We start from the raw sequence: 13424 nt of genomic DNA on the forward strand, positions 1-13424 counted from the left end.
CCCCCTAGGTGTTTAAGTAGTGTTATGACCATGCCTGTTAAATGCAGGCTGAGACTGTGAACTCAGATGTGTTTGTCATACTTGAGCTGGATGCATTAGTTGAACTATGACATATAGTAGAAATACAGATTTTTCACCGTCGGTGTAAAATGATTACGAAATCAGGAGGACAATAAGGTCTTCCTAATCATTCAAATTTTCTAAGTTGTTATTTAGATACGAAATACCTGTATTATCTAATTTGTGGGAAAGGGTATTTTTATCGTGACTTGTGACTTGTTCCTGTAGAGAGGAAAAATTTTGTGTTGTCAATACACTGCATTTATGCATTCAAGTTGGTTTATTTTGAATAATAGTGTACTGTTTTAGTCGTACAACTATATACATATTATAAAAAATATACTCTCAGTGGGTAGCTTCATTAAAATGCAGTAAAACTAGTTTATATTGTGAGACCTTTAGATGTTGTTCTTCCTTGGTAGTCCTAAATAATACACTAGTGTTTTCTCAAATTTTTTTTCCAGCACATCACTACCTTCAGTATTGGGATTTTTTTTTTTTTTTTTATATCTAACCTGAATAATTCTTTTTGCAATTTAAGCTCATTACTATTCACAGTGCGTGTGAGAAAAGGCTCCCTCAGTTGAGCTGGATAAATACTTTTGGTAAAGATCTCTTTCAACAATGTGTTTTAATGGAAAACTTTTATCATTACCAAAGTGTTTATGTATTTATGAGAGCACTTAGAAAACAACGTCTCAATTTTATTGGAACCCTTTCTAAACCATACATTTCTGGGGCTAGCTAATTGTTTCCTGTGCACTGTGTCTGTATGTGAAGAAATAGATTTTTCACACTAAGTGTAAACGAGATCTGGTGCTAAAAAACCAATCTGGATCATTGTAAAGGGTAAGAAACTTAATCGGGAGTGGGCCCATTTTCCAGAATTACTTTTCGCTCTTTCCCCCTCCCCAAGCAGCCTGTAACCTCCTTCTGTTAGTATGAACACTTTCATGAGCAGTTATACCCATCTGTTTTCTTCAGTTACTTTATCTGTAACTTAATAGTTGTCTTTTTGGAACAGCTTCAGGCTCTCCTGCAGATATGGCCCAAGCTGCTGCCTAGGGAAGCGTTGGAATTGTTGGATTTCAATTATCCAGACCAGTACGTCAGAGAATACGCAGTGGGCTGTTTAAAGCAAATGAGGTGAGTATATTATATTAAGTGTGCATGGGTTTTTGAGATGAAAAACTGCGTTCTGTTTGTTTATAGTTATAACAGAGGGAGAATTTAACAATAGTTGTATACTATAAAAACTGACGTCCAGCTACCTCATGTTCTATGTCAGGTATCGGCTCTATTACTTAACAGAAATGTAAACTGTAGCATACAATAAACGCCCAGTTTTTCACAGTAGGCTTTGTTATCTGCAGTTCTTCCTTTATAGGCTATAATTTTGCTTTTCACTGTAACCTAGGGCAGGATTTGTATAACATTATCATTTGCAGCATTATTGCATATTTCCTGTCCTTGAATGCGAAATTCTCTGTGGTGAATAGTTTAATGATTAATTTTTTTAAACGGTCAAGGCTAGACTTTTGGGGTAAAAAAAAAAAAAAAAAAAAAAGAATATTTTGACTTCTTTCAAATGCAAACAAGCAATTTAGCTGCTGGGCTATCCTAATATTACTGAATTGCTGCATCTGGAATTATGTTGAGAATTCTCAGTTCTGGCTCTGAAGCAAAATAGTGTTGGGCTGGATGTCAGAAATCAACTTTCAGCCTTTTTTAAGTCTGATGAAGGCAGCTGGTAAAAACTGTAACTTAAAGGTGATCCTGTTAGCTGAAATAAAAAAAATAGGTGAAAATAAATACAACACGGCATAATTGAAAGTTTTTACCTAGTTACTGAAGTTTTCCAGAGTAAGAGAGAAAGAATTAAAAGAGTTCAGTAGTTGCATCTCTGAAGTCTTCAAGTGATGGACAGAAGAATTTCTACTCTTTTCCTTCTATCTTAGACAAAGAATTTGAATTCTGCAGGCCTTTCATAGGAGAAAAGATACTAAAATGTGTATAAAAGATACTAAAAAGTCAGGGAACATTCACATTTGTTCTAGAGTAACATAATTGTCAAGCGTGAGAGGGTTTTGTTGGGAGATGAATACAGGATTTTATAGAAGATTATTCGGAGTTTTTTTTATTATGTCAGAATATTACTTGAAGTAGTTAATTAGCATAGAGGCTTTTCAGAGGTACGTTTATGAACTGTGGCTAAATACTTAAATTGGCACTTTGAAGTAGATGTAATTTGGGCACTGTTTGGTTTCTCTGAGATGGTGTGTTTTCCCTTATCTTCTCAAAACCTTCATGTTGTTGGTATGATTTAAAGAAAGAAAACAAACACAAAACCTCAATCAAAACATTTTGGCTAAATGGATCACTTTGTAGCTGTTTCTTAATAAATTAACACCTATTAACCGACAGGTAGTAACTTTTAAAGACAGGTCAATTGAATTGCTTTTGGTGGAACTTCTCCCCCTTTGTAAGCTGAGTGACTTTGATAGGTATATGCAATTAGTGACTTTGATAGGTATATGCAATTAATCACTGTTCTTGTCCATGCCCACCCAGCTGCCTGCCAGGTTACAGGCGTTCTTTATGTGGTTCCAAAGATCCAGCACATCAGTCAGAGGCTGAGCGGTCAGAGGGAGCCAATATCCACTTGGAAATAATTGAAAATAATTAATCTCCCAGATACTTCACTCAGACTGAGATCTTGATCTTGTAAAAGCCTGTGACAGAACAGCAGGTTTTTATTCACAGGTTTGAGGGCCTTAAGTTCTGTTAGAGATGTAACTTATGAATTGATCAACCTGGCATTTGCACTAAATTGTGTATTATTGTCCTCCTCTGTGTGACTGAAAAATTGGGGGACACTCTTGCTGTTGAAACAAATCTGTCATCGTTGGATTTGTCCTGCGTCTGAATTTCTGGAATATCACGATCTAGTTACTCTGTTGCTGACTGCTTTTATGACCTCATTCTAGTGATGAAGAGCTCTCTCAGTATCTTCTTCAACTTGTGCAAGTCCTGAAATACGAACCTTTTCTCGATTGTGCGCTCTCCAGATTTCTTTTAGAGAGAGCACTCGCTAACAGGAGAATAGGACAGATGTTGTTTTGGCATCTAAGGTAGGAGGTTTTTTCCTATGTCTTTTTGAAACGATTGAGCCTGATTGGACTTTCAAATATGATTTCTTGAGGGTTCTTCTAAATGAGCCATCATTGTAGTCCCCTACAAGTCCTCTCTGTTTCTTCAACTTTGGCATTTATACATCAGAGCAATCAAAAGATATAATCAAAAGATATATTACAATGGGTTTTAATCTACTGTTAGAGCTGAAGTCAGTTTGGAATACTTTCATCAATCTGTTAAGTTAGGTTTGAACATAACCTTAGTGTTTGTTTTGGCTGTGTGTGCAGTAAAAGTACAGTGTTTATACCTCACAGTTGGGAAAAATGTATATTGCTGAGAGTAACACAAAATAAAAGCAATTCTGTGTGTGGTTGCTACTTTTGATGACCAGTTCCATGAATTGCAGAAACCTTGCAGAATGGGCTGTAGGCTGATTCTGTGTCTTCAAAGCACAGTTTATTTTAATATTTCTAAATAAAAAGAGCAAGTATGTTATATAAAAACTGTTTTGGAGGGTAATTGGCTCTGATATAAGGTTCAGTGGTTTGCTTCAAAGTGTTCCCCCCTCAGGCAAATACTGGCTTTTCCCTTACAAAGGTTGAGAACACATGGTTTAACATCAGCCCTGACTGTCAATATCATCTTCTATGACTTAGCAATACTACTTTCTTGTATAGGAGGAGTTTTTGAAAACAGATAACAAATTGCTACCTTTCAACATTGCTTCAGAAGTGACAGAACATTCTGGGACTGTTCTGAGGAAGTAATCTGGCTTTTTGTTTTATCTACATGACCACGAGGTGTTTTGGTGTTTGGGTTTTTCAGTTTGTTCTTTGGGTTTTTTGTGGGTGTGAGGGTTTTTTGGTGTTTGGTTTTGTTTTTTTTTTAAAGTTTAATTTTAATGACTTGGAGAATGCTAATCTGTAAATGCTGTGGTCTGATGAGAAGCTTTTCTCCATATAGGTCGGAGGTTCACATACCTGCCGTGTCTGTACAGTTCGGTTTGATACTTGAAGCTTACTGCCGAGGAAGTGTTGCTCATATGAAAGTGCTTGCTAAACAGGTATAGACTTCCCTTTTTCTTTAAATCTTGACCTGTCCTAGCTTGTAACTCAGATACTTATTCCATTGCTCCTATGGGGCATGTTGGTTACTTTGACAAAGTCCATCTGTTGGGGAGCAGGGTTTGGAAGGAAGGATGGGGCAGAGAAATAAAAGGGCTAAATGGAATGATGATGGAGCAGTCCTCCCTGGCACGGAAAGCAGCTCATGCTGAGGGCTCAGAGGTAGGGAGCTGTTTTTTCATGGAGTTGTGAGATGTGTGAGATACTTTCAGCAGTACACATACGTTCTGAATGGAACAGTACAGTATCTGGATTATTAACTGAAAAAGGGTTTCTGTGCACTTAAAACTTGTGACCATTTTTCCCCAGTAAGGGTGGCTTGTTTGATACAAACTATTACCTTTCTATCCAAACTTTATCTAGATGACTCCAGGACTACTTTCTGCAGCTTTGGCTTTTGGTAAAAGGTGATGCACAACCCCCTGAAGTTGTAGTATAATGTAGTACTCCCTGGAAACAGAGGTGTTGAAGTAAACCAAACACTGGTTTTTGTGTTAATATAGGTATGCCATTTGAAAAAAAAAAAAAAAAAAAAGTTTACTTTTACATACCCTAGTGAGAGGTTTACCTTTAAATACACTAAATCTATAAGCAGATCTTCAACAGACACTCACAAAACATGTTTGAAGTCTCTAATGCAGTTTTAGCAAGTTAATTCAGATTATGACCATCGAAATCTCTGAAAAATGATCTCTGGAATGAATGTATTTGCTGTATCAGGCTACAGACTAACTCAGTAGGTGTCTGTTTGATGAGTGTTATTTCTAACAGTTTTGATACGGTCTACATTGAAACTACGCTTTGAGAGGCACATGGAACAGGAATGTACTGTTGTGCTCTATTCCTGCAGTTCACAGGACATTGAAAAAGACCCATCTCTTACACATGTGTGCTTGTTAGCGTTGTCAAAATCATAAAAAGATTAGGTGATGAAATGCTTTAAGCAATAGACCTAAGGTCAGTAAAGTTTTTGCGCACTTCACAGGAAACAAATGTCAGTACAATCAAAGAAGGGGCAAAAAAATTCCCAACTGTGCAAACACGGAAGAAATTCATAGTAGAAATACTTCAAAAAGTTCCTGTTTGTACAACACAGGTTCCATTTTGTTCCCTTGTCAGTTATGTTTGTACAGCTCCTAGAATAGTGGAAAAGCAGAGCGCTTTTGGTTTTGACAGATGGCTGACCTGGCAGGTCTCCATTGCCTCGGTTTTATAATCAAACTGCATACAGTTTCCCCAGCATCCTGCCTGACGGGGTTCTGTCTGTCTGCAGAAGTGCTAAGTTTTGACTCAGCACCTTGTAAGTTAGACTGAAGCTTCCTTCTATAGAAATCAACTTTTGTAATTATTAAATTGATGCTGTTTGCTAGAGAATATGTGTGTTACTGAGTGTAGTAACGGTGGCTAGTGCAAATACAGGTGATCGTTATAACAACTATTTTATACCTGGCTAACAAGTTGCTTAGATGTAGATGTAGAAATTCGTATTTGTTGTATGTACTATCTAGGTTTGTTACTGAAGGTGTTATGTACATTCATTCACATCACTAGTTTACTTGTTTTCTTAGAAATTGTGCCAATAGAAAACTTTCCAAAACCGGAAAAGGGAGAGAAAAAGGGTTAAACCCACCTGTATTGATTGCAAATAATTGCCTTGCCTTTTTACACATTTTTAAGGTAACTATTGCTTAGATGAGAGATGATTTGGAACCTCTTCATTGATTAGAGCATTTACCTCACACCTAACTTCAGCAGGATTTTAATGAGCAAACTCTGCTCTGTAAAAGTTGACGATGTCTAGTTAAGTATATGAAAATTCTCTGCAAGTAGTCACGTGGCCATTTCATATTGTATGCAATTAAGTGAACATGTGCAATGGAAGTATCTGCATCCATAGCTCGTCTCGAATAATGTTTGATTTTGTTAGCAGTATGAAGCACTCCTGTTGACTTCTGTATAGATAGAGGCACCTATGTTAGGTGCTTTGTTGAATTAGCAGACAAAAGTTGTGTTTTAAAGAAGGAATTTATGTAAACCCATCATACATTTAAATGCCTCATTAATTTTTGGAGATTTTAAGTCATGCTTTAAAAAGTGATTCGACGCTTAGGAGCTTTCATCCCATCAATGGCTTTGTTACTTATGACAGTGGGATTTCTGGGACATGAGCAAATTAAAAAAAGGCTATTCTCATATTTTTTCAGGAATGCCATCTTAATTGGCATTTTCCAGTTCTAGAAAGTTGTAGAGTTATTTGTTACTTTGTTGTGTTTTGAAATGGGATTTTGCATTATGTATAAAATCGGAGCAATAACTTCTAAAGATAAAATATCTCTTTCAGGTGGAAGCCCTTAATAAAATGAAGACTTTAAATAGCTTAATTAAGCTGAATGCCATGAAGCAAAGCAAAGCAAAAGGAAAAGATGCAATGCATACGTGTTTGAAACAAAATGCTTACAGAGAAGCACTTTCTGACCTCCAGTCTCCTCTGAATCCTTCTGTTATACTTTCAGAACTACAGTAAGTTGAGAATGAGTGAATAGAATGTCACTGTAGCTTTTGCACAGAAACAGTAAAGCAGAAATGCATACTTGCTTTGACTTCCTTTGGCTGTATTGTTCAGCAGGTATGCTGTCAGAGGGAACTTTTCCTATAGCGAGAGAAGGTCTGTTGGGAATCTTCCTAAGGTTAAGGTATCGGTTAAGTCAGAAGATTCTTGTGATCTGCCATGAAACTTAATACTCTCTTAGCCAATGCATTACCATAGCTTAATATGTTCAATTGTAAGCCTAAAAGTGAGTTAGACTGCATTCCTGGCTTCTGTTTGTAACTGTAAGCACAAAAGCCATTAGAACCTTTAACAGCACTTAGATGATGGGAAAGTATATAAAGAAAACTTTTCCCTGAAAATGCAGGTGCTTAAATTAAGTATTACATATGTGCATGCTAATCACGGTGTCTGTAACAGGTTTGTTCATAACTTGGTATGTGTTCATAGCGTAGTAGCAGGACAAAAGCAGAGATAACTTCAGAAGTTTTAAGTACTTCCAAACTGAAGCGTATGTGTTCTGTTGTGTTTTGAACAATGTTTAGACCTTTCCAGTTGGATTATTCTTATTTGACTAAAACTTTTGTATTTTCTTCTAGCGTTGAGAAGTGTAGATACATGGATTCTAAAATGAAGCCCCTATGGATAGTATACAACAATAAAATGTTTGGAGGAGATCTTGTAGGGATCATCTTTAAAAATGGTGATGGTAAGCAATGCTAAAAATTTTTTAATATTTCCTTTCCTTTCTTCACTCCCACGCTTGCACTTAAGCTATGTTGCTCTGTATTGCCACAATACAAATGTGGTTTACTCTAACATCGGTAAACAAATTGAGCATCATCTTCTAACTAGGTTTCAAATTATAGACATTATCAGCCATGAGGATGCAATTATGGTTAATTCCACTTTAATCTTTAGGCTTGACAAATACTTTTAGATACCTTTTCCTGAAGGCCTTTTAAACATTATAAAGTTTGTCTACAATACCCTGAGAAATTGAAGTAGCAGTTTCATCCTTTCATTACAGATCTGCGACAAGACATGTTGACGCTCCAGATTTTGCGTTTGATGGACATACTTTGGAAAGAAGCTGGTCTGGATCTCCGGTAAGGATCTTGAGGGCTACTTTATTTGGGTGGAGAGTCCACTTTTAGCAGTAAAGCTTTCCTGTTTTTTAAATACCTACCCTGCTGTCCCCTTTCTAAACATCTATATCGAAGCCCAGAAGTTTCAGTTGTCACAGCCAAGGTGAACAGGCTGTAGAAGGCAGTTGCTTTAACTAATTAGATGGCTTCTCTTTGCACTTCATTCCTTAGATGGCCCACAGTCCAAAAGAATTTAGCCTTAAAAAGAAATAATGGAAGAGGTGAAACTTTGAGATTATTTTTTTTTATTATCAAGCAGCATCTTTTTCCTGGTGCCCCCTGTCTCTTGTTGTTTAAGTCGGCATGCTGATTATAAATTCCACTCTTCTCTTACATAGTTTACTGTTTTCATCCTTTGGAAAGCATCTAGATAAAAAGCATCTATGAGGTCGGGAACCAGTTCTTGAGTTAAGGCTCCAGCAGGCAGGTTTTGTGCCTTTTTATGTTTGTGTCTGTGACCTTCCCAAACGGAGGCGTTTCATAAATTCCTCATGTAACCAACTTACCTATTAATGGTCACTGATTTTCCAGGCATGTGCAAAAATGGGACTTTAATGATTATGGGAATTACAACTCTTAAGGTCTAAGATACACATGTGCAAGTGAGGTACAAACATAGAACATGTATCTGCTGGTCAGGTATTAGCTGCTGAGGATTGCACCTGGAATGCACCATCAAGACTCTCCAATAGGTAGAACTAATAGGCAAAACTTCTGTAGAAATTAGTACTGGTAATTTGGGGGTTGGGGAATAGAGGGCTTGAGGTTCTTTATAATAGAATTTCATTGTATGGTTGAGAATAATCAGATTTGTGGAATGCACAAACACAGGTTCTTCTTGTTAACATTTTCTTATTTCTCTTGATCTTACTTGTTAAGGGCATGCATGGTTTGTGCTGCCATAGCCACAAATTAACGTATTAACTCTCCAAATAAATTTTACACTTGTGATCTATTTCCTACAAAATTTAACAGAAGAATATCTGTCTTGTATTAATTAGATGACAAGCCTCATGAAGATGAGGGTCTTGGGAGAGAAGTTAGTTACTTGTGCTTCTCTTCTAGGAGAGCTGTTGTGCAAAGAAAATGATGGTGATTGAGAACAGTCGCTATGGATTTACCAAGGGTGAACCATGCCTGACTAATCCAATGGCCATCTTTGAGGGGAGGGAAGAGTAGTGAATGTCCTTACCTTGACTTTAGCGAGGCTTTTGAGTCTGACTCCCATAATAGTCTTGCCTCTTGAGTTAGGATGTTACAGTCTGGAAGGGTGGACAATTACAGGCTCTTCTACCTGGAAGCTGTTGCCAAGTGGCTTATCACTGGATTCTATGTGGAATTTTGAATGAAATTCATCTATATGTGAAAATCTTAGCCTTGTCAGTATTCTGCGGTGGAAGACTTTTATTATTGAAGTATGTATGTAAGAAAAAGTACTGCCATCTGTTTTATGCTTACCACCCACTAATGTTAATAACACTGCACGGTTTCAGTTGTATTTTTGAATCATGATAAACGGTGCATAGTCAGCAGCAAGACAAGATTCTGTAGTAAGATGAGGTTGACAGGAAAGGTGTTATATTTAGAATCAATACTATAGCGGGGGGGGGGGGAAATATGTTGCAGTTCCCTTGAAATTTTCAATGCCATTGCAATGAAGTAGTTCTAACCAAGCCATTATAAAGACAGTGGAGAAAAAGCATGATGTTCTGGCGCATTTGTACTGAAGTACTAAAGACGTGTTTATGGTGTTGAACTCACTTGTGTTTCATGCTAAAACTTCCATTTCTGCTTCCTTTAGGCAGGTTTTGTGAGGTTGTCGAGTGCCTGATTTGTTTTCTGTTAAGACAGAAATCCTGTGTTTAGAAAGAGTCTTCTCATTTGCTCTGCTGCTTCTGCAAAGCCACTTCTTTCAAAATGAAGTAATAAAACCTTTCCAAGATGCCATGAGCACAGGAGTTTCCAGCATGTGGAAAACTTGTTTCATAATGATGAGGAGGGTTGTGGGATTTTCGTTTGTTACTAGTTTATCAGTCAAGTCTCCAGGGTGATATCTCTTCCTATGTAAACTAGTCACTTTTAAATCAGCAAGTAGCAATGAACTCAGCTATTCTTTGTAGTAGCCATTTTTCCTTCCTTCCGCGAGCAGCCCACTGGTTACACCGAGACTGACGGTCATTGTGAACATCAACGTACACTCTGAAGTCCCACTTTGCATTTTTTTTCTTGATAAGACACTATTTGGATGTCAGAAAACATTCTTCAGACCAGAAATACCTTAGTATCTTCCAAAGTCTGTTGCAAAGCTGAGATAAACATGACTTCTTTCTAGGAATAGGAGAGCATTCCAAAGAGCAACAGTATTGGGCATTGTTCAGTGTTACCATGCAACCCTCTGGTTCTATGTAGGGAATTTTCCCAGCCAAATCATGTGCCAGTTTTAGCTGATACAATTCTCAAATTCTAATTGTTTTTAGGAGAATAGTTCTAAAGAAGATACTGGGTGTCACATTATTATAAGCCATTAGGAAGCCATAAATTCAGTCTTGTATGCCTGTGAAAGAGCTGTAATCCTTTGTGTTTAAGTGTTGTTTATAAGGTTAAAAGTACTTATTTAAATATTACTTGAAATGCTTCATTTGGATTCTTTGAGCTAGTTTCAAATTTTTTGTGGTTCGAATGTAATAGTGGGAGCTTCGTATCAGCCTGCACAGATAAGTAAAAGTATAAATTTGCTACTTACGTTGCTTAAGGAAAGATTCCTCTGAGTGAAATATGGGATGAGGGAATTAGGAATGTGAATAATAAATTGTTTCTGGAAGTGTATGTTTGTGATGAGGTGGCTGAGTGTGTGTTAAGTTGAACGATGATTGGAAGAAACTTCAGATAATTTATGTCATTATAAACAGACTGCGAGGAGACTGATCCAGCATTTAGGAGCAAGGACAACCTCTGGCAGCTGTGGAATCCCAGATGAGGCATACTTGTGCTGCTGCCTTCCCAGAAGCTTAGGTTGTGGTTCTAGCCTGGGCCACACACTGTGCCTAGCAAACAGGAATAGTGATAAGGAGACACCAAATACGCTTTTCTTGACTAAGGCATTTTTTTAAACTCAGCAAAGGAAACCAAAAAAATAGCTTGTCATGCCCAAGATTTCTCTTAAAACTCTCAGAAGAAAAAAAAAAAGTAGAAAGGGGAAGTTCCTGGTGAGACTTGAAGTTCTATAATTGGCCTCTTCCATTTATCTACTTAAGTGGCAGCATTTTCCTTCCATTCATCCTTTCATAGTTATGATTATGAAATAAAATGCTGGGATTGAGGCAGGTTTATAATTCCATATCTGACAGAGAGGTGAACCAAGAGAGATTGCCAAGAGAAGGCTTGAAATGGCCTTAATTGAAAGGAAAATTTGACAGAACCACCACTCTGCACACCTGGAGCACGAGGATGCAGCTAAGAGGGTACAACTTTGTGATCTCTGTGTTTACGGTCTACTTGCCTCTCGGGAAGAGATAACTTCAACATCTATGAATTAGCAGCAGTGTTAATGAGTTCTGTTGCCGTGTGTGAGTCGGGACTTGTTGGCTTGCTTCTTTCTGCTTGGGTAAGAGGCATGGTGTCAGACAAAAAGGTAGTGTCAAATCGATGTGCCTTCCTGAAAAATACAACTTCATACGTCCATACCAATGAGTGAATTCTTTTCTTCTCACCCCGTGTCGTCCTTGGAGGCTTTAGTTTCCCTGAAGCTGTTGCTTCCTTTTATCCACGACAGAAAGTCTGATAACTCCATTCAGGCTTCTCACTTGTTTCACCGGTGTAAGAGCGGAAGCAGTTGCTGTTTGCCTCTCTCTTCAATCAATAATACCTAGCCACCAGCAAATCGTACAGCTTCTGTGAAGCACGGATCAAATGGCAACCAGTATGCTGCCATTGAGGAGTTTGGGGTGGGATCGGTTTCCTTATAATTGCACTGCAATCTGCAGTTAGTTATTTAGTAGTAATTTAAAATGAAATCTTAGCCCAGTCCGTGCCTAAAGCAAGCACAATATTCCCAGTGGCATTCCTCTGCTCTGGAGAGGAACACAAAATATATATTGCTTTTGAGATCTCCAAAGCTGAAGAAGGAGAAAGCTTGGTTGGTTGGTTTGTTCGTTTAATTGTCAACTGATTTGTCTCCTGGGTAAATCACACATGCTGTGTTTTGTTGTCTAGGTTCCCATGTGTGCGTTCTGACTAAATACCAGAACAAGATCAGGATTTGTATCAGAAAAGTAAATATGTGTAGATGAGAGGACACAGCCTTGAACTGCAGTAGGTCCTTCGTCCTGGGCTATCGCTGGATGGACTGTGGAGTGCTCGACTGGGTAGAACTCCAGATGTAAATTGCATCTGCTTCTCGGTGCAGACCCGGCCGTTAGACAGCGGACGGTCACCCAAGACGAACACAGCTCTGTCATTTAGAGAAGTCTCATTCAGAGTCAGGTTCCTTAGACATCAGTTGTTCAAGTACCAGAGAGAAATGAGAAAACCAAAAAAGGATATTCTTTAATTAATCCCCATACCTATTCATTTCTAAGACAAACTACTATCTGAAAATTGAGCAGGAAATAGTTGGCCTAAGACATTACTAAGTACACGCAGGCAAACTTCCTCAGTTCTTTCTGTAGTTTATCTCTAGTTGTTCCTTCAAATATGGGCAATTGTGGAACAAACTTAAGTCAAATGGTATTTATATTGAGGTTGCATCTGCAGAGAAACAAAAAGCCTTTCAGAGATTCAAATTCCCACTCTTCAAGTTAATTTGCTTTAAAAAATTCTACCTCCGAAGTAATGTGTATGGACATACTCCTAGTAGATTAAATAACTTTCTGTTATTTCAGTGAGGACTGTTTAGATATTACAAATACGTGTCACAGCAGAGAAGCATAACATCTGTCTTCCTAAGCATGCTGCGGGGTCTGCAGCGTTGCACCTCTTAGGAGAGCGATCCCGGCATCAAAAAGAATTTCCACTGCTTTACTGATGTTATAGCATTGAGATGGTGTTAAGGGAGAAATTAGTGAAGTAACAGAGCAACAGAAAATCCCAAGTCAGAGGAGTTTAATCTGTGTTGAGTGACCTCTGCTGTGGTAAATTGTCATAAAAGTATTTAGTACATGGGTACTTTTTGAACAGATGGGGGGAGTTCCCCAAACTATTTAATTTCACTGCCTATTTATAGTGAGTTTTCATTTTCACCTCCCTTAATACGTGTGAAGTTTGATGGTAAGCGGCTGTGTATGAATGAAGTCTGAGTTCACAAACACACTGAAAAATGTATTCGTTACAAGTCTAAGAGATGCCATTATTTTTCATTAATGCCTGAAGTTACAGAGAAGATGTTGATAAATTGCTAGAGCTTGGTGTTGT

The 13424-nt window shown here is 37.8% G+C and overlaps 1 protein-coding gene across 12 annotated transcripts in view; it reads left to right on the top strand.

The window, feature by feature from the left end:
- Positions 1-13424, top strand: part of PIK3CB (phosphatidylinositol-4,5-bisphosphate 3-kinase catalytic subunit beta) — a 101058-nt gene that overhangs the window by 80014 nt on the left and 7620 nt on the right. For all 12 annotated transcript variants that reach the window (XM_056358191.1, XM_056358201.1, XM_056358195.1 and 9 more), the window contains 6 exons: positions 1085-1206; positions 3048-3191; positions 4159-4258; positions 6661-6839; positions 7467-7576; positions 7898-7976. In XM_056358191.1, the coding sequence (XP_056214166.1) occupies positions 1085-1206; positions 3048-3191; positions 4159-4258; positions 6661-6839; positions 7467-7576; positions 7898-7976 (734 nt within the window). The remainder of the gene's footprint in view (positions 1-1084; positions 1207-3047; positions 3192-4158; positions 4259-6660; positions 6840-7466; positions 7577-7897; positions 7977-13424) is intronic.

Source organism: Falco biarmicus, chromosome 13 (assembly GCF_023638135.1).
Source record: "Falco biarmicus isolate bFalBia1 chromosome 13, bFalBia1.pri, whole genome shotgun sequence".
Taxonomy (NCBI): Eukaryota; Metazoa; Chordata; class Aves; order Falconiformes; family Falconidae; genus Falco; species Falco biarmicus.